This window comes from Poecilia mexicana, unplaced genomic scaffold, assembly GCF_051168715.1.
Source record: "Poecilia mexicana isolate PSO_F unplaced genomic scaffold, ASM5116871v1 scaffold_15, whole genome shotgun sequence".
NCBI classification, from domain to species: domain Eukaryota; kingdom Metazoa; phylum Chordata; class Actinopteri; order Cyprinodontiformes; family Poeciliidae; genus Poecilia; species Poecilia mexicana.
In genome coordinates, this window is record NW_028263384.1 from 5,734,480 (window position 1) to 5,756,988 (window position 22,509).

General features: G+C 39.2%; 1 protein-coding gene across 1 annotated transcript in view; it reads left to right on the plus strand.

The window, feature by feature from the left end:
- LOC106908272 (cadherin-1-like) overlaps nucleotides 1-22,509 on the plus strand; it is a 33,155-nt gene that overhangs the window by 5,015 nt on the left and 5,631 nt on the right. Inside the window, exons 2-9 of the mRNA XM_014974326.2 lie at nucleotides 47-152; nucleotides 3,581-3,669; nucleotides 4,501-4,698; nucleotides 12,639-12,761; nucleotides 12,933-13,088; nucleotides 13,344-13,488; nucleotides 17,622-17,794; nucleotides 19,431-19,562. Coding sequence (XP_014829812.2) covers nucleotides 47-152; nucleotides 3,581-3,669; nucleotides 4,501-4,698; nucleotides 12,639-12,761; nucleotides 12,933-13,088; nucleotides 13,344-13,488; nucleotides 17,622-17,794; nucleotides 19,431-19,562 — 1,122 coding nt within the window. The remainder of the gene's footprint in view (nucleotides 1-46; nucleotides 153-3,580; nucleotides 3,670-4,500; nucleotides 4,699-12,638; nucleotides 12,762-12,932; nucleotides 13,089-13,343; nucleotides 13,489-17,621; nucleotides 17,795-19,430; nucleotides 19,563-22,509) is intronic.

The window sequence follows — 22,509 nt, forward strand, 5'->3', positions numbered from 1 at the left end:
CCCCTTGATTGCAGGCTTGAATGAAATGCTCATTGGTATCTTCCAGGCTGCGGCTGCAGAGGAGTCATCATGTACGCCTGGATTTGAGTCAGAGCAGTTAATATTCAAAGTGACCAGAAAACACCTGAGGCAAGGCACACGACTGGGCAAAGGTATGGTGAGCCTTTCATGAACAGAATATGTCAATGTCTCATTTTTATTGCTTGTATTAATCGTTTCTAATAATACTTGTTTTCTAGCTTTGAAGGATATTTTTTGTGAAGTTATTGATTAGTTATTCAGTTCTCGTGTTGTACTCATTTCTGCAGCTCAGGGGATCTTCTGTCAGGTTTCTACTTGTCCCTGAACTTGTTCTGCTGGCTTTTCAAATGGTGTTGCACACACTGAACAAAAGCTGGCACAAAGTAGGGTTAGGTTCTGGGTTTGTCTTGTGTACTTTCTATTGCTTATTTGTTGCAACATTTATTTTAGCTATCACTTTGTTTGTTTGACTTGTTAACCTGCTGTTACAGCAGAATCATCTTATGTTGGGGTCTGATTGTGATAATCCAACCACTGCTTCTACATTTCAGCTCCACTAAACAATGGGAACTTGATTTACACACTTTTCTATGACTTTTTCATTCCCATAATAGACTGATGGAAAGTGGATAATATAATTTTTAAATGAGTTATGTAGGGATACTTGTAGAACTATACATATGTAGGCCTGTTGCGATAAACGATAAATCAATTAATTGCACAATAAATTAAACCTATCAATCTAATTTTAATTATCGGCTTTATCGTCTTGGTGCCTTTTCTTTCTTTTGATGACACTGAATGAAAAAAGGCTCAACTTCAGTGCTCTCCACTGACCCTCCCTTCCTATTTCCTTAGTGCAATGTCCAGGGCACACGACACCAGTTGTCGATCCATTTTCCAAACATGAGAGACCACACATTAGCTGTCAGAAATCCTAGGTATAATGGCTGTGTGGTGTCCAACCACCACACAGCTTTACCTGCTATCTGATCCTCCGTATGTCTTTTTTACTGCAGTGAGCTTCGATGTAGCCAATCTCCGTCAAGTATGGCATTGTTTTTATTTCGTATTAGATTCGTTGTGTTGATGCATTTTGAAGTGCTTCAATTTTCCACCGCAACACACAAACTTCCCCATTCATTCAGTGCGTTATAGTTACACATCGCTTAGGATTTGTTGCTGCGCGTTTGTGCAGTGTGAAGGAAAAAGGAGACCAGCTGCACAGGCAGGCTGCGAAATGAGAAGCAGGTGATCGGTATCGGCAACAAGAGCCAATGATCACCGATCATGCACTTTTTCACGAAAATCGGCCCAATTATGATCAGTGACCGATCGATTGGCGCATCTCTAATTATAACCTATTTATGTCACGTTAACAAAGAGGAGCTGAAAAGTTACCGGGTTTATCAACTACGGTAGCAATTTGACTCCAACTCCTCCCTTTGTCATTTCTATATTCTTTGCGCGAAATGTTAAATAAATATTAATGTTGTTTCCACATATCATCTCGGTTGCACCGTGTCAGCTGTTTGGGATTCCCCTCGTAATTTCCCCTCAGAAAGCGCAGAGGATAATCTGCGCTTTCTGATTGGCTACCTGTCACATTCAGCATTAACTCTCCCAGTCAGGGATTACCCCTGATTTAGATCAGAGCGGCCACTACGATCTAAATCGTACTGCAGGATGATCGGTTACGAAATCTCCAGCGACAATCTTAGATCGTTGGCCGATCTACGATCGGCCATTTCCTGCCATCCATCTATGGCAGGAAATGGCGTGCATTAGTTAGAGGTGTGCCGATCGATCGGTCACCGATCATAATCGGGCCGATTTTCGTGAAAAAGTGCGTGATTGGCGATCATTGGCTCTTGTTGCCGATATTGATCATCTCATTTCGCAGCCTGCCTGTGTAGCTGGTCTCCTCTTTCCTTCACACTGCGCAAACGCGCAGCAATAAATCCTAAGCGATGTGTAACTATAACGCACTGAGTGAATGGGGATGTTTGCGTGTTGCGGCGGAAAATTGAAGCAGGTCAAAATGCATCAACACAACGAAGCTAATACGACATAAAAACAGTGCCATACTTGATGGAGTTTGGCTACATCGAGGTTCACTGCAGTAAAAAAGGCATACGGAACGATCAGATAGCAGATAAAGCAGCGCACAGCTACAAACACTCACCCGGATTAGCATGACGGTCAGAAAGCTAAACAAATAACCTGGAAAATTATTTAAGTCTTCGAGCTGCGATGTAAGACGCTGGTTCTGCTCTCGCTGTTGAACCACTGCTACGCTACAGGTAGTAATATTTCACAGACGGAGCTTCGCTTCTGCTCCACCTGGTAGTGACTCTCACACCGAACCTCTGCTTAAAGCTGCAGCATCTAACCTAAAAAAATACATTTTACATACGTATTAAAACTTTCGCTGTCCTAACATGAGACAGATAATCTCTAAAAAAATAATCGATCTCCTCCCTGTTCTGCATAATTACTCCGCTCAGTCAGAAACAGCCACTCAGAACTAGCAGTAATCAGCTAGCTGCCATGCTAACAGGAAGTTTTCATTCAGTAAATCTGGATTGTTTATTGTAATGGAACCTGTTTTTGCCTTTGAATGTTAAGTTTTATACTTGAATTTTTTTGGCAATGTTGAGAGGTTTTATTTTGGCTCTTTGCATTATTTAGCCTCTTCAGAGCCTTCATATGTTATCAGTCTGTTAAAGATAGTATTACCGATAGCAGTACAATTTGCACAATGCCTGTTTTGTTTAGTTTTCTTCTTGAAAAGTTATTAAAAACAAGTTTTTGTCTAAATTAAGGTGAATTCATGGTTCCTTTTTCCACATAATGTAACCGGTAGTGTTTATGATAAAAAAATAATAATTATGTGATCGGCATCGGTGATCGGTATTGGTGATCGGCCCTCATGGGTGATCGGTATCGGGAGGAAAAAACCTGATTGGCACATCTCTAGTAGTAGTCATTTCCATTAAATCGGTGTCAAAAGTTATTGAAACAATATTATTGTTTATCGCAATAATTTTTTAGACGATTAATCGCACAGCAAAATTTATCGTGACAGGCCTATACATATGCTGACTTGCAGTTCCTGCAGCAAGTTAATGACTTGATGCAGTCTGTTGGGTTTCTTTAAATCGGAAACTTATAAACTAGTTTGAATAATAAACTGAGCTTCATGTGCTGTTAACTGTATGTGTGATTGAATTAAAATTAACATAAAGGGCCTTGAGACATTTGTTGTGAACTGGTGCATTAGAAATAAAGGGAACTGAGTTAACTGAGTGAAGACTGGAAAAAATCAGAGTTGACAGGAAATGTAAGGTTGGGTTTTTGAAGAAACTTGTTTAGCTGCTCAATGAGAGCTAAAAACTCAGTTTCAATGGCACTGTAAGCATTTAAAGTATTACCTGTCACGAGACCTTTTTGCATTTTACTCAAGTATTTCATATTTGGTTGTGAAGTAGCACCTGGGTATTGGTAGCATAACTGCTATTTCTGTATGTGAACATCTGTGATTTTTGTTGATTTCCAGTTGGCTTCAGTGACTGCACGGACCGCACCAGATTTCTTTTCAGCACAGATGACAGCCGCTTTGTGGTCCAAACAGATGGCTTAGTAACGGTGAGATATTCAGTCTATGTTTACATAAAGATCCATACAGGTGCACAAGTTACAAAATGTTACATATTTGAGTTTCAGTACTGATGCAAAAGTATGGGCTGGTTTATCGCTTCAGGGTAGTTTTGAAAAAAAAAAAAAAAAAAAAACACTAATCGTATTTTTTCCCCCCATCAAATCTGCTTATAGTAAGCCGTTTTGTTTCATTTGCTTGCTGAAGTATGCATACCCTTTGAACATTTTCACATTTTGGTTGGTTGAAATCTCAAAACAAAGTATTTTAGGGAGCAAAGTAGAGCATACTTGGGAAGTGAACAGAAATACTGCATGGTTTTCAGTTCTGAACTGTGTGGTATGCTCTTGTATTAATACCCCTAAATAAAACCAAGTCCAATCAACTTTCTTCAGCTAATTTTCAGCTGTTTCATTCTTATTTCTATGTAAATGCATAGTGAGTAATTGTATTGGCTGAAAATTACAAAAAAACACACACAAAAAAAAAAACTAGAATGAAGTGTTCCTCTTGTGGATTTCAAAATTGATCAAAATAACACAAGAAAATTAAATTTTTGGTCATTCTTTTAACACCCCTCCCCTGCCACCCATGCTCCAACAGTACACTAACCCTGCCTCAGATACAGTGGATTTAAATGATGACACAGACCACCTCCATCTTCAGCACTTTTTTTTTTCTCCGCCATTACCAACACTTTGTCTTCTTCCTTTGAATTTAGAAGCTCAGTGCTTCCCCCTAGGGGCTACAATGCCTATTGTCCTATTTTTCAAACTCTCTTCTGACATTGTGCTGAAGTTACTGTGGTCTTCCTACTCCAGGTAAAGAGACAAGTTGTCCTTCATGAGGGTCACCGGGTCTTCTTCATCCACTCCTGGGACTCACAGGGTCAGAAGTTAACTGTACCTGCCATGGTGCTGTATGATGGACATCATCATGGGAATAACAATCTGAAGACTGATCATCACCACAACATCCAGCTTCATGATCAGATTGAGGTGGACTCTGCCACTACACAGGTAGGGAAGGCATAGACTTGGGTCAGAAAAGGTTTTTTTTGTTTTTTTTTGTTAAGCATATAAAATCTGACTACTGAGGCAACGTCTCTATAAAGTATTCACCCCCTCCAATATTTTCCCATTTTAAATAAATCATGATTAACATTTTGGCTGTTTTGGCAAAACCCCATTAAATGTCGAAGTGAAAACTGATTTCTACAAGATTACAAAAAAAACAAAAACATAAGTGATTGCTTAAATATTCACTGCCTTTAAAGTGACTAGCCCAGTTCAGTTGGTGCTGAGCTCAGTAAAATCCTGGAGCACAGTTGGTTTTCATCTGCCAGAGAACTATGTTTTCTAGAAGACAACCAAAAGCATCCAGCTAAAGGTACACAGAAATGGTTTGAAGACATTAAGGGTGAGGTTCTGGAGTGGCCCAGTCAAAGCTGGAATAGTTCAGGAGGGAAGATGGAGGACAACTGCAGCGTTCAGATAAGCAGCCTGACTGAGATGGCAGCCAGAGCTGCAAATACTAAATATGGACTTGTAGGTGGTGAATATTTTTGTATTTTTTTTGTGTGTAGAAACCAGTTTTCAGATCAACATCTAAATAGTTTTTGGATATTTTTTATATATATATATATATATATATATATATATATATATATATATATATATATATATATATATATATATATGTATATGTATATGTTAGGGCTGAAACGATTCCTCGAATGATTCGAGTACCTCGATTACTAAAATTCCTCGAGGAAAATTTACCTGCCTCGAAGCTTCGTTAATTTATGTTTTATTAGTTAGCGCACCGTGTTCCGGCCGGGACTTCATTTGCGTTGCGCGGAGCTCTCACTTCCGCCTCTGAGTTGTTGACAAAAGCTAAGTCTCAGCGGCATAAAGTCCAATCTTCAAGATTGGCCCGTGGGGATTTTATGGATTGATGATAATGCCCGACTTTTTATCGTTTTTGGGGAACCAATAAGCATCCTTAAAATGACTGGGGGAATGCCTGGAGTACGGCAGCATTTCTCCTCCGGGGCTGCTGGTTGAAAGCGAACGGCGGGAAGAGCGCTGAGGTGAGCGGATAGCCTGAACAGGGCGGGCGGCTGAGTAGCTGATGCTTACCGTGTAAATGTAGCTTTACCGACGAACCGCACAATAAATTTCATATCCCGGTCTGAAGAAACGGGTGGCGGAGCGCATCGTACATGGCTGGTAGATGAGTTTCTGAGTGTGACCAGTGAAGGTGTCGTAAATATCCCGTATTGCTTCCCCCCGTGTTCGTCCCCCGGTCTAACGGTTCGTCAGTCCGCTGGTCTATTTCCTCCCCTCCACCCCATGTTCGTTCATTCGCCCTCTCCTCCCACTCCAGGCGGCATTTCCCGTATTTTCAAACCCAAAGCGTGACAGGTTAGGTGGCAAGGTGAGTTTAATTAATCTATTAAACTCACTGAAGATGAATACATAAACTAAAAGCTGGATTGTAGACATTTTTTATAAGCATATTTGTGAGCCTGCCTCTTTGTTATTAAATTCAATGTAATTTCAGATTTTTCTATAACTTTTCTTCTGGTTAACTTAGAAAGTGAGCCATTATTGTTACAGGTTAGTTTTCTAAACTACAAAAAAGCAACTGTTAGGGATGCTCAAATATGAAAAATTGGACTGATATTGATATCTGATAGTAACACCGGTATTATGCCAGATTTACCAATATTTCATTTTAGAATTTTTTTTATCCGATTACTCGATTAATCGTAAGAATAATCGATAGATTACTCGATTACTAAAATATTCGTTTACAACAGCCCTAATATATATATATATATATTAGAGGTGTGCCGATCGATCGGTCACCGATCATAATCGGGCCGATTTTCGTGAAAAAGTGCATGATCGGTGATCGGCGATCATTGGCTCTTGTTGCCGATACCGATCATCTCATTTCGCAGCCTGCCTGTGCAGCTGGTCTCCTCTTTCCTTCACTCTGCGCAAACGCGCAGCAACAAATCCTAAGCGATGTGTAACTATGACGCACTGAGTGAATGGGGAAGTTTGCGTGTTGCGGCGGAAAATTGAAGCAGTCAAAATGCATCAACACAACGAAGCTAATACGACATAAAAACAATGCCATACTTGACGGAGTTTGGCTACATCGAGGCTCACTGCAGTAAAAAAGACATATGGAGGATCAGATAGCAGGTAAAGCAGCGCACAGCTACAAACACTCACCCGGATTAGCATGACGGTCAGAAAGCTAAACAAATAACCCGCAAAATTATTTGTCTTCGAGCTGCGATGTAAGACGCTGGTTCTGCTCTCGCTGTTGAACCGCTGCTACGCTACAGGTAGTAATATTTCATAGACGGAGCTTCGCTTCTGCTCCACCTGGTAGTGACTCTCACACCGAACCTCTGCTTAAAGCTGCAGCATATAACTTAAAAAAATACATTTTACATACGTATTAAAACTTTCGCTGTCCTAACATGAGACAGATGATCTCTAAAAAAAATAATCGATCTCCTCCCTGTTCTGCATAATTACTCCGCTCAGTCAGAAACAGCCAATCAGAACTAGCAGTAATCAGCTAGCCGCCATGCTAACAGGAAGTTTTCATTCAGTAACTCTGGATTGTTTATTGTATGGAACCTGTTTTTGCCTTTGAATGTTAAGTTTTATACTTGAATTTTTTTGGCAATGTTGAGAGGTTTTATTTTGGCTCTTTGCGTTATTTAGCCTCTTCAGAGCCCTCATATGTTATCAGTCTGTTAAAGATAGTATTATCAATAGCAGTACAATTTGCACAATGCCTGTTTTGTTTAGTTTTCTTCTTGAAAAAAGTTATTAAAAACAAGTTTTTGTCTAAATTAAGGTGAATTCATGGTTCCTTTTTCCACATAATGTAACCGGTAGTGTTTGTTAAAAAAATAAAAATAATAATAATAATTATGTGATCGGTATCGGTGATCGGTATCGGTGTATCGGCCCTCATGGGTGATCGGTATCGTTATCGGCAGGAAAAAACCTGATCGGCACATCCCTAATATATGTATGTGTATATATATATATATATATATATATATATATATATATATATATATATATATATATATATATATATAAAACTTGCTGGCAGTCTCGTACAGCTCTCAGCGCCACTACGGCTTAGTGGCAACTAGGGCTGTTGTAAACAAATATTTTAGTAATCGAGTAATCTATCGATTATTCTTACGATTAATCGAGTAATCGGATTAAAAAAAATTATAAAATGAAATATTGGTAAATCTGGCTTAATACCGGTGTTACAATCAGATATTAATATCAGTCCAATTTTTCATATTTGAGCATCCCTAACAGTTGCTTTTTTGTAGTTTAGAAAACTAACCTGTAACAATAATAGCTCACTTTCTAAGTTAACCAGAAGAAAAGTTATGGAAAAATCTGAAATTATATTGAATTTAATAACAAAGAGGCAGGCTCACAAATATGCTTATAAAAAATGTCTACAATCCAGCTTTTAGTTTATGTATTCATCTTCAGTGAGTTTAATAGATTAATTAAACTCACCTTGCCACCTAACCTGTCACGCTTTGGGTTTGAAAATACGGGAAATGCCGCCTGGAGTGGGAGGAGAGGGCGAATGAACGAACGTAAGATGGGGTGGAGGGGAGGAAATAGACCAGCGGACTGACGAACCGTTAGACCGGGGGACGAACACGGGGGGAAGCAATACGGGATATTTACGACACCTTCACTGGTCACACTCAGAAACTCATCTATCAGCCATGTACGATGCGCTCCGCCACCCGTTTCTTCAGACCGGGATATGAAATTTATTGTGCGGTTCGTCGGTAAAGCTACATTTACACGGTAAGCATCAGCTACTCAGCCGCCCGCCCTGTTCAGGCTATCCGCTCACCTCAGCGCTCTTCCCGCTGTTCGCGTTCAACCAGCAGCCCCGGAGGAGAAATGCTGCCGTACTCCAGGCATTCCCCAGTCATTTTAAGGATGCTTATTGGTTCCCCAAAAACGATAAAAAGTCGGGCATTATCATCAATCAATAAAATCCCCACGGGCCAATCTTGAAGATTGGACTTTATGCCGCTCAGACTTAGCTTTTGTCAACAACTCAGAGGCGGAAGTGAGAGCTCCGCGCAACGCAAATGAAGTCCCGGCTGGAACACGGTGCGCTAAATAATAAAACATAAATTAACAGCTTCGAGGCAGGTAAATTTTCCTCGAGGAATTTTAGTAATCGAGGTACTCGAATCATTCGAGGAATCGTTTCAGCCCTAGTGGCAACTGCAGGAGCTTTGGCACTACCACCCTGTCACAATTGACTTTTGCGCCGTTCTTGCACCCGTCCACTAGGCGGCGCATTTAGCAGCTCTTCCAAATTCCAAATCTTTAGTCTAGTTCAGTGTAAGCCCAGCAGCATGTCTTGATAGTTTTGCTGAAAACTGGCCTATATGAAAGGGCTAACGTGATGTCACCAACTGATCATGTGAATGTGATGAGTGGAGGTCTGTAAAGAGATGTAGAAAGTCTGATACAACTGTGACCATTGTAAGCGGAAGTTATTGCACCTTATTTTTCATGGCGAATTCAGATTTTGAGGGTTTACTCCATGCTTTTGATGTACAAAAAATATTTTAGTAACTTTTGATCTTCAATACCTCAAGACTCTGCTGAGTGACGCTGGAGTTTGTATGTCAGGAGGAATTTGCTCAGATACATGTCTAAAAAAGACAAAATGTTGGCTTTCATCCAAAATGGCCAACTTCCTGTTGGGTTTGGACCATGGTTTCAAGAGACTTTGTTAGCGTCATAACTTTTATTTGGCTATGCATTATGAACAAGCTGGTAAAATTGGAAACCAATAGATTGAAATCCCTAGGAGGAGTTTGATCAAATGTGGAGGCTCTAATTTATGGTGACAATGCAGTAAAAATCGGAACTTCAATCCAAAATGGTCGACTTTCTGTTTGGTGCAGAGCATGGCTGCAAGAGACTTTTCTGTAGGTCTTGGAGAGTTCTAGAAGAGGACCAAATTGTATGCCTCTGCAAAAAAGGTTGATGAGGAGGGTGTTTTGAAAGTTGCAGAGTGGTGCAGTTGAGCCGTTTCTGTTACGATTTTTGTGACTATGTTAAAATGCATACATTTTATGCAGGCCTAATGTATCCACCAAATCTGGTAAGTTTTCAGATATGTTTAGGCCTCCAAAAAGCCAATTAATTTAACTGAAACATAATGAAAAACAGGGATTACAATAGGCCATCACAGCGCATGGCTGGTCAGACCTAAATGTAAAACATCCAAGGAAGTGAATACGTTTTATGGGCTCTGTACTTGTATAACCCTCACTCTACCAAGGAGCTGTGTTGTGTTTAGGGCTGTTGTAAACGAATATTTTAGTAATCGAGTAATCTATCGATTATTCTTACGATTAATCGAGTATTCGGATAAAAAAAATTTCTAAAATGAAATATTGGTAAATCTGGCATAATACCGGTGTTACTATCAGATATCAATGTCAGTCCAATTTTTCATATTTGAGCATCCCTAACAGTTGCTTTTTGTAGTTTAGAAAACTAACCTGTAACAATAATAGCTCACTTTCTAAGTTAACCAGAAGAAAAGTTATAGAAAAATCTGAAATTCTATTGAATTTAATAACAAAGAGGCAGGCTCACAAATATGCTTATAAAAAATGTCTACAATCCAGCTTTTAGTTTATGTATTCATCTTCAGTGAGTTTAATAGATTAATTAAACTCACCTTGCCACCTAACCTGTCACGCTTTGGGTTTGAAAATACGGGAAATGCCGCCTGGAGTGGGAGGAGAGGGCGAATGAACGAACATGGGGTGGAGGGGAGGAAATAGACCAGCGGACTGACGAACCGTTAGACCGGGGGACGAACACGGGGGGAAGCAATACGGGATATTTACGACACCTTCACTGGTCACACTCAGAAACTCATCTACCAGCCATGTACGATGCGCTCCGCCACCCGTTTCTTCAGACCGGGATATGAAATTTATTGTGCGGTTCGTCGGTAAAGCTACATTTACACGGTAAGCATCAGCTACTCAGCCGCCCGCCCTGTTCAGGCTATCCGCTCACCTCAGCGCTCTTCCCGCCGTTCGCTTTCAACCAGCAGCCCCGGAGGAGAAATGCTGCCGTACTCCAGGCATTCCCCCAGTCATTTTAAGGATGCTTATTGGTTCCCCAAAACGATAAAAAGTCGGGCATTATCATCAATCAATAAAATCCCCACGGGCCAATCTTGAAGATTGGACTTTATGCCGCTGAGACTTAGCTTTTGTCAACAACTCAGAGGCGGAAGTGAGAGCTCCGCGCAACGCAAATGAAGTCCCGGCCAGAACACGGTGCGCTAACTAATAAAACATAAATTAACGAAGCTTCGAGGCAGGTAAATTTTCCTCGAGGAATTTTAGTAATCGAGGTACTCGAATCATTCGAGGAATCGTTTCAGCCCTAGTTGTGTTGAACAAATGCTTTTAATACAGAGATGTTTTTCTGTGAAATACTGCCACTTTGTGGTTGTATTTTACGGAGCCCCCCAGGGGACATGGGGATTTTTTTTTCTTTTGCGTTCCCTCGCAAAACTTTTGCGTTCCCTCGCAAAACTTTTGCGTTCCCTCGCAAAAGGTTTTGCGTTCCCTCGCAATAATCTACTGATCAGTTCATGCGGCATAATTGATACTGTAAGCCTTTTTTACGGTGGCCGCCGTACTTTCTGCTTTAATACAAGGTTATAAGGGTTTTCCATGGACTATTGAGTTATTATCGCGCTGTAATAAGTCATCTGCTTGTGTCTCCATTGTGTTCGTGTCTGAATGGTTTAAAGCAGGGCTGCTTTCTGTGCCGTTCCATCTGAGCCTTAACAGACATAAACATGCAGTAAATAAATCGATTTTTCAATCAGTTTTTTGCACCAAAGCGTTAATAAATAATAAACACGTTTTATTATTATAAAACACAGCAAACTAATGGTGGTAGACGGCCGCACTGGATTAACTCGGGGAATCTCATCTGTCCATGTATCAATCAACTCCTAACCTCTTCTTTGTTCTGTCACATTTATCGATTTTTTTAAAATTTTTATTATGCTCCAAACTTTGCGAGGACTGACCCCCCAGCTCACCCGCTGCCTCACACACACAGAGCCAGCAGCGTCACCTTCCCATTCATACTTCATGACAGTCACTCGCACATCGACACGCCCACCACCAGGTGTCAAAGCCGCTGCTCCTGTCATATCAATAATTACTTATTTCATTCATATTGCTCTTATAGAGCCTCAGTGAAAACGTGTTTATTATTATTAACGCTTTGGTGCAAAAAACTGATTGAAAATCAATTTATTTACTGCATGTTTATGTCTGTTAAGGCTCAGATGGAACGGCACAGAAAGCAGCCCTTTAAACCATTCAGACTACGAACACAATAGAGACACAATCAGATGACTGATGACCCGCGATAATAACTCAGTAGTCCATGGAAAAACCTTATAACCTTGTATTAAAGCAGAAAGTATGGCTTCCACCGTAAAAAAGGCTTATAGTATCAATTATGCCGCATGAACTGATCAGTAGATTATTGCGAGGGAACACAAAAGCTTTTGCGAGGGAACGCAAAAGAAAAAAAAATCCCCATGTCCCCTGGGGGCTCCGTAGTATTTAACATTATCCGTTTCCATACTTTTTTATTTTTGTACGGTCTTCATGTTCCACATTTTTTTTATGACTGATTCATTTGAACTTTTGGCTCAGAGGAAATTTAAATTAAGAGCTTCCTGTCAGACTGCAATTTTATTATATTAAATTTGAAGTCAGGATGCATTTGTTTTTCTGGAAGCCATTTAGTTTCAGTTGTTTTCTGATTAAAATATATTTGTTTCTTTGGATGTTCCACAGGTTCCCATTCTGTATTTCCCGAAATCTAATCCAGGGCTGAAGAGGAGAAAGAGAGACTGGGTTATCCCTCCTATGAATGTTGCTGAGAATCACAGAGGACCTTTTCCCCAGGAAGTTGTTCAGGTAAGAGAAATTAAAATGAATAGGCTTGTGTATGTATGAATGATGCTAGAACAATGACATTCAGTGTAATTTTATTTGTTCTTTCAATTGTACCTTGTATTTTAAGATATATTCCTCCTCTGTTTTTGTGCGTTGCTTAAACATGTCTCAACCTTTGTCTGTGTTGTCCAGATTCGCTCTGATGCCGATAAAACGAAGAAGATCTTTTACAACATCACTGGTCCTGGAGCTGATCAGCCTCCTGTTGGACTTTTTACCATGGACAGAGACACTGGTTATCTGTATTTAACACAGGGACTGGACAGAGAGAAACAGGACAAATACACGGTCAGTGTTTTCTCTTGTAGCTTTAAGCCTGATGCTCTTCTGTTCGCTGTTTGTTAAAGATGAAAGACTAAAGAAAGTCAAACAATTTTCTGAAACAATTCTCAAGTTTACAAGAAAATACTCAAAAACTGTCATCTCTGATTTAATACACTGCATATGGTCTATAAAATGGGAAAGATAAAATATAAATTTTCTTGCAACATAAAATCAAAGAGACCATATTATTCCAATATGTTAAAATTATCGTTCTTACAGCTTAAAGCCCATGCTGCGACAGCGGGAAGTACAAGTGCAGAGGATCCTATGGATATTGTAATCAATGTAATTGACCAGAATGACAACAAACCTATTTTCACCATGTCTACCTATATGGGAGAAGTTCCAGAGGCCTCAGAAAAAGGTAAAGTCCCAGGATTCAGATAATGACAATGCAAAAAGAAATTTTTACTTTTTACAAACTAAATTATAATTATGCTTGGAACTTTTGATTTTACCCTTTGAACAATGTTAACACTATGTATGGCCCACAAAACAGTGGATCTAATCTGCTTTCTTTTTTCTTTTTTTTATTATACTAAATATCAAAGTCAGGATGTGACTTTGATACGTCACAGCACATGTAAGCTACTTGGCTTACAGAAAGAGCACCAAGCCGCCAAATAAACAAAAGTAAACTGACAACATTTTGGTTTAGGACAGACAGGTGACCACATCCACAGTCTTGCACAGATGTGGGCTTCGTCCAAGATGTTTTGACATAAAATGTGTGTGTGTGTGTTTATATATATATATATATATATATATATATATATATATATATATATATATATATATATATTTATTTATTTTTTTCCTCTCTCCACATGGAATGCATGTCTTCCTCTTAAAGATGGTAATTGCTGATCAGATTGGTGTGTTTGATTTAAGCATTGGGGCATTTTACACAGGTGGTCCACAGATATAAAAGAATGCCGCTTGCACTGGGACAGGACGAACAATAAACCTCTTAGCACTCATAGACTTTAAAACACTGGTTCTTAACCTTTTTTGAGGTACCGAACCCCCCAGTTTCATATGTGTGTATTCAATATATTCATTTTTCAAGAGTACATTGAAAATATAAAATCAGAGAATTGTACAAACTGTCAAAATATTAAGTTTACAGAAAATATGCTCATGAAAATTAGCACAGTAAAAAAATAGGCATACTTTAGAGGAAATGTGAAATATTTCACCAAGGACAGAGAATTTAAATTCATTCATTCATTTTAATTCAATGTCTCATTATTCCAGTATTAGTCCAGACATTCCCATTCACTGCACTTTGCAGAAACCTACAAAAAAGAACAATAGAGCAATTAAACAGAGAAAGCAGTTGAATTTTAAAGAGTCCAGAAAAACGACAAAAAAAAAATAAGACTTACAACTTGAAGACGTTGTGGACTTCCTATGTAAATGGCATCATCAGAACTGATAATGATGTTTGGGACCAGATGCCTGGGGTGAAGAAACATTTCTGGGTGTCGTCTTTGCCTGTATTTGTTAGTAGAAAAAGTGATCAGCAATATCATAGAATCGGATGATGTTGGCCTTAACTATGAAGTTTTTTTTTTTTTTTTAAATGTGGACTTATCCATCCATCCATACGTTCTTATCACCACGTGATAAGAATCCTGCAAGGATTAGCATCATCTTGCTAATCCTTGCAGGGTGGTGAGGGGGGCTGGTGGTGCCCATCTCCAGCAGACATCAGATGAGAGGCGGAATTCACCCTGGACAATGTATGAAAGAGAAATGATAGAATAACAAGGGGAATAAATTTTGTCCAATTATTTTCAAATCATGTTTAATAAGCACTTAATGTTGTAAACACACCGGTTTTTGCTGCTGTTAAAAATGTAGCCAGTTGCTCAGTTAAAAAACAAACAAACAAAAAAAAGCATACCTTACACCAGGGGTGTCAAACTCAATTTCACCGAGGGCCACTTCAGCATATTGGCCACCCTCAAAGGGCCACATTGACGGTACAAATCAGGAGTACCCAGCTGCAGTCCTTCAGACTGCAACTTTTAGATGCATCCCTGCTAAAACACACCCCAGGCAAAAGGTTGACTTCCCTCATTAGCAGCAACTCAGTTCTGTAGAGCCTTATAATGAGTCAATGGTCCAGGTGTGTTAGAGAAGGAACGCATCTAAAGTTGCAGATGGTAGCTCTGGAAAACTAGACTTGCGCACCCCTAGCATAAAATGTATGAAAATACAATGTTAATTAAAAATAAATTGAACACCTCATATTGTTAAAAAATAACTCTTTGGAGCTTCTGGTTAGGAAGCGCATTCGAAACCTTTGTTTGAAATGGCGCGTTAAATTCAAGTCTCCATTACAGACCAGAGAAAACTAAAGAGAATGCAACTTTGTGTTAATCCATCTGAGGAGCCAGTAGTTTATCTTGAGGAAATAAATGACGATGCAAAAGTTAATTAGATTGTAACATGCGCAGTGCGCTGCTCAACCACTGCGGAGGCAGTTACGTTACGCCACTGCGAAGAATTAAAAACCGCTGGGAGTAACTCATCCAGCGGATTTAACAAATGGAGCCTTCTTGGTGCACGTTACCCAGGAGAGCGGCGCTCTGGAGGAGCTGCAGACGTAACATCTGTCCGTTTCGGAGAAGCGAAAAAAAAAAAAAATCCTTAAAGCGCACACCGGACCCCGCAGGGTAAAACACTGAGTTCAGTTGATCTGTTTGGATCAGACAGATCCAACTGACTGATGAATTAGCGCAGATTTTTCTGCAGATTTGAACTAGGAGGAAGTGCGTTCAGACCCCAGCGGGTGAAGTGATGCTAATTTAAGTGAAGTCGCTTAATTTAATTTATTAAAAGTTATTGGGGCCTCAGTCAGTGGTTTTTTTGTCACTACGGAGAAAAATGTAGATGCATTTATCTGCTTAATTTGTGATGGGATCAGGATTCACGGTGAATATTAACTAAACCGCATAAAATGCGGCTAAATAGCCGATGTTAATATGATTGTAATTTCACGGATAAAAATAGTACAGGGCCAATTTTTTTTTTTTTTTTTATGTTGTCGGTCAAGATAACGGATAACAAAATAAGTCTAGCGCGACCTGCCGCCCTGACACCAACTCACACACATCTTCATTCACAGTCTTACTTGTAGATCAATTTTTCTTTTCTTGGACGTTTTGATGTTAGCTTGTCGAAGTCTCAGTTTTATTCGCTGGTAAAATCAATAAGCAGCTTAAGGTGACTCTGCTGCTCTCTAGTGGCGAGAAGCCGTAATGTTGGCTGGTAACAATCGGAATGCATTATGGGAGATGTAGTTTGTAGTCAATTCGTGCTCAAAACCTATTTTAAGTCAATCATGGACCTATAAAACGCTGGGGGGCCACATAAAATGACATGGCGGGCCACATGTGGCCCGCGGGCCTTGAGTTTGACACATGTGCCTTACACCATGAAGACGATGTGGAAGTTCATCCTCAGAATTGGTTGGTGATCTGGTGGAGTCAGAGCCTCTTCTGAGACAGGAAAGTCTTTAGGTTTTCTAATGCCCGATTCCCTGGCAGAAACTGCCCTTTATTAAAGTCGAATAAAAGTTTCACAAATCCCTCTCCTGGTTTAAATATTCTGTTATTAGTTGAGAATAGTCCACTCCATGTTTGAAGAGTCTAGATGTTGTAGTTTGGTCAGCTAGGAATCTCCCTTTAGCTATTTCCCGAATCAGAACCTGCAATAGGAAACCAAAGTTGGCTTCATCTCATTGTTAGAGAGACCTGTAGTGCGGTATTGGATACACCATAAATGTATTGTTTATTGTTTATGCAATGCATGTTCTCTCTTTGTGTACGGCTCTCTTGGTCCATTACTTTATCCTCCAGTTTTATCTGTAGCTTTATTATTTCAGTGACGACATCCTCAATGTTCAAAATCCTTTCCTCCGCTTTTTCAGTCCAACTCAGCCTCATAAGTCTGGCGTTCATCTTTAGATTTTCTTCTTTGACTTTCCCCCAACTTTGCATTATTTTCCTGTCAAAAGCCTCTTATATCCTGTAACCCCATCTCCCATTCAGACATATTTCCAGTTAGTTGCATTAGCCGAGATGTTGGCAATATTTTCTGAGCTTTAAACTTGCACTTTTGGAACTTCGAAGCATCAGTTTTTGGAGTATTTTGCTGACCCCTGTCCCTTTTCACCTCTTTGCATACATTCTTGTTGCTTTAATGCAACAAGAATGTTTTCAAATTTTTTAGTTTTCTTGGGAGCCCGTTAATAGCGTGGTCATTACGTTGACACTCAAATCAGAATTCAAAGTGTCTGTTTTTAAAAATAAAATACTAATTATTTTAAAATCAATCCTTTACTGATCTAAAATAAATAAAAAACAACAAACTTTGTGATATTGATGCCAAATTATTTGGGAGTGATGAGCTTCTTAGTTCAGCTTACCTTCACTGTTAAATCTTAATAGCTGCTTCTCTGACTGTTATTCGTTTCATCTTGATTAGGTACTGAGGTGATTAAGGTTGAGGCCACAGATGCTGATCAGCCAAATACTGACAACTCTGATATTGGGTACCGTATAATGAATCAGAAGCCAGAGCAGCCCAGTCCCAACATGTTTACCATCAACCCAAAAACTGGAGTCATCAGAGTCAACGAAGCTGGGCTGGACCGAGAGGTGAGAATTCTGACAGTTTTCACCCATCTGACTAAAATCAGAATTGGGCTACAATTAACGTGTATTTTTCTTATGAAATGCAAAGATTTTTGAAGATGATGTAGTTTCAAAAGCAGAAGTTATTGTCAAACAGGAATATAAACCCCAAGAAACAAAGTTACATTATTATTTCTAAATATTATGATCGATCATGCTGAGATTTATACCTTATAATTAACTGAAGTTGACATGAAAAGATGAGGCATTTCTTTAAAGTATGAAAACAGCAGTCTTTAGTTAACTAACTTAAGTTAGTTCTTCATTTGAAATATACATTTTTCAGGAAATGCATTTTAGCAGAGCACAAGGTTATTATAATTAAGAAAATATGCTGGATTATATCAAAAGTGTATTTGTTAAAGTTCATCACCTACGTCATTTTCGTCTGTGTCGGAGAGAGAGCAAGAGCTTCTCAGCACCATCTCAGAAATTTTAAACTACAAATCAAGATTTCTGATTGCTGCAGAGATGCAATGCACTCGTATCACTCTCAGTATATGCACAGAATACTGGGGGGAAAAAATAGACTGCCACAGTTTTTTAGCAAAATTGCAGGAAATTGAAGGTGCTTTACATTTTCACAAAGAAAAGTGTGGTTACTAAAACGCTCACATCTGCCACTTTTGCAACGTCCAGCGAAATGTGCAGCAGTGCTGTGATTGCAGTTTTTTGACCAATCTCTGCTTCCAATATTTAAAAATCCTGACCTGAGTTGACAACAGTTAAGTGACTATTGCTAACTGCAAACATGCAGTTTTCAGTTGGCAAACTGCTTGTTTGCAGCTTAATGTAGCATCGGCTACATAGCTTAATGTAGCATCCTAGCTTAATGTTGCATCGGCTTCCATGTTGTAAGTGGATGACTTTCAACACCTCTCTAAGTACAGCTGAAGCATATCAAGCTGCCAGGCTGTCTGAAGATGAATATTATTCATCAGGACTGGTCACAACATAAGACTGGTGTTTCTGTCTTATAAAGACTTGGTCTTCGGCTCTTCACTGAGATCAGCTTCATGCAGCTCAGCAAACGGGGCTACTAGTAACGGATAACTACTTCTCTAGTAGAATTAACACAAATCATTCCTTCAGTTTATAGCCTTGTAAAATCCCTCCAGCAAGTCAGCAAGGTTTAAAATTGAAGCCAACTTACCTGTGTACCAAGCTCTGGTGTCCTTTGTGCTTGTGTTATTTCTGCCGGTTGGTGTTGCTCCACATGCACAACTGTAGAATGTTTCCTTGCTCTTCCTGGTGTCCAACTTTTTCCCACCTCTCCTGCAGTGTCCTGTATCAGATTCAATGTTCTCTCCTTTAAGCTACAAACACGCATACCTGTTGGCATGATTTCATTAAATCTTTTTTTATGTCATGTCATTTCTCTACTTGAAATCTTCTGATACGTTTCTCAGAATGAGCTTTGTACTGTTTGTTGGAGCCTAAATATTTTCTAAACTAAGTTTTTCTTAAAGGCATCTAAGCTCTGCAAGTGATAAATGAGAACTGAAGTAGTGTTGAATATTTTAGGAAGATGATTTTCTACAGTTCAGTGACAGCAAACTACAAGTGTCCTGTTTAATTAAAGTCAACATTCATTCAACAGAAAATTCCCGAGTATGAACTGCAAGTACAGGCAGCTGACATGAAGGGAGAAGGTTTGACTGCATTAACCAAAGTGATTATCAAAGTGACGGACAGCAACGATCACGCTCCAGTCTTTACACAGCCAGAAGAAGTAAGTAGAACACAACTTTATTATTATTAATTTTTATTAAAACATGTTACTTTAACGCGTGGCTTTGTTTGAAGATCTCCATTTATAAATTAGTTGCTCTTAAAACAAGAATATATTTTTTTAAATGGAGGACCATTTTACTCAGTTTTTCAATTTTTAAAATATTTTCTGTTTTATGCCTGTTTTGTTAAAAAAAATTCAAATTTTTGAAGGAGGAAAAACCCAAAATATGCAATATTTTTCAAAAATAAACAGCAAAATTGAATCTTTGATGTGGATGTTCCAGCCTTGACCAGGTCAAAAATTAACAGTATTGATGTTTACGCATTATTATTTTTGGAGTAATGAGAGTTAAAACTGACACACTTTACATTCGTGACCTGAAATGGTACATCTTACAAAAGAGCAGTAAAAATTCAATCTAATTTTTTTTCCCACTTTCCATCCATTCAATCTTTTCAATAACTTCAGATCTATACAGAGATATGAGGGTTTTCTCATTTTAAAAATCTTTTCTATGGTTTTATGCCTGTCATATAAAGCACTTTAAACTGTCTTGTTGCAGCTATAGAGATAAACTTAAATTTTTGTCCAGAAATCTTTTTTTTTTTTTTGAAGGGGGGAAAACAAAATATACAGTATTTTTAACATGTAGACAACAAAGATGCTGCTCCTCACCCAAATCATTCTGTATATTTACTGATGACCTCCCCTGTAGGTCTGAGAAGTGCAGGATTAGCTGCAAGAAGTCTGTAAAGAGAGATGAATGTAGTCAAAAGCCTGGAGATCCTGGAGTTGAGAGATGAGGAGAAAAGCCTTTTCATGTGTGGAAGACCACAGAATTTCCCTGTCTTTTTTTTTTTATTATCATCTTCATGGAGATTTCCCATCACCCATTGCTTCCTCCTCCTCTCAGTTGAAAGGATCCTCCTTTGCCAGGCTGCAATTCGTCCCCCTCATATGAATTTTGACTTCTGCTTATATTTACATCAGACATTTCATCCTCATCATCCTCAGACTTGCAATCTGGTAAATCTCCACACGGAGTTCTCTAGTCATGGCTGCAGCATTTTCTAGGTGGTAATTTCTCCGAGATAAACTAGCCTAACTGCATAAACACGCTGCTCCTCTCATCTAATAGGCTTTTTGCACCTACAGCGATGATGTCACATCCGTATTAGTGGCTTTCTTGCTTCCGCTTTGAGTTACCGTGACAGCTAGAAGAGACGGTCATATTTCAGAAGCAAATAAAGCAATACCATGAACATTGTCTTCCAAATATAATGGGCTTGAAACTATTTGTCGCGACAAGTTAAAGCTAACGCCGAGCAGCAAAGTTTGCAGCCTTCACTTCACTGCGGATCAGCTTCTTCAGCCTAATGCTACCGATGGGAGATGGATGGGAAAGAAAGGAGCCATCCCTGTGTTATTTCCATGGAATTACTTCTGTATTCAGCCTGAAAGAGCAAATGTATGGGAACGAGTGAGCAGATCACAGCCAGACAGCCGAGCAACTGATCCGCCTGTATACGCTGCTGTTAACACCATCCTATTTGAGCTCTTCACAAGAAGCATACAAAAGTAATAAAACGAAATGACACGGAGACCTTAAGGAACACGGCCATATTTTTCTAAAAGCAACAACTCCAAACCTGAACAGTCAGCTGAACTCGAACTCTGACACCAGTTATGCCCTACTTTTAAGCTATGGGGCTTCTTGTGCTTCCTCATGCTTTGGAAGCAAAAAGCCCGCACCATCATCTCCCCCGTTGCTTGGTCTCTGACATTAATGACAATAAACCCACATTACAGCAACATACTTGAAAATAAACACAAAATGCAGTAAAAACATTGTTCGGTAGAATGGATTAAAATGTTTAGATACTTAAATAGCACATTTTTATCATGAAAATGTCAGCCGATATTGTCTACTAGCATAAGCTAAAGTTAATGTTAGTCACAAAGATTAAAGACCGTAAAACTCACCTTCGTATTTGTGAATGTATAACAAGGCATACATCTTAAAACCTTTCTTCAGCTTACTTGTTGGAGCATCAGATCAATGTACATCAGTGGACCCAAAGTCGGTCCTCGAGGGCTGGCATCCTGCATATTTTAGTTCTCTCCCTAGTGGTAGTAACAATCTCTTCAGCAAGTCAGTGTTCTCCTTAGGCCTTCTAATGAGCCATCATTTGATGCAGGTGTGCTGAACCAGGGAGAGAACTAAAACATGCAAGATGCCTGCCCTCGAGGACCGACTTTGGGGACCACTGATATATATCATTAATTGTTACCTTGGTCAAACCCTGCAAACACCAAGTGTAAAATGCTATTTTCAATTGACTGGAAATGACAGAGCTGCTTAACCCTGAATGTGGAAGCAGACGTGCAAAGAGCTCATAGGAGAGCGGTCTCTTTCTCTTGACAAAGAAACATAAACAAAGTCAACTTTAACTTTGATTGCCACCTGTACCTATACAAACATGCTACGCCACACATCAACCTTTCCTGTGATGGAGAAAACATAAACAAAACATACTTTATTTTACACACACACACACACACGAAATATATCACATTCACACCATTCCTTTACATCTTTGCCAACATACCAGGACTACTTTTTCCCCATTGAAACTTGATTAAATAAATGGACAGGGCCTGTGGTAATATCAAGGAGGTCATCACACCCAAAACAAGCTTTTCTTGTATTTTGAAGGCAGAATCTTGGATTAGTTTGGTTTTCATTGAAAAGTTATTTTAAAATGCTAGAATAACTCTCTCCACTGAAAATATGTGGTTAAATAGCAGTCAATGGGACCAAAATGAGACAAAAGGTCTTAAGTGTACACAAAATGCATATATTTTGTTCTGCATAACTTATAATCACAGGGACAACACATTTTTAAAAGGAAACTTAAAAAAAAAAAAAGTCTTGGCCAAGTTT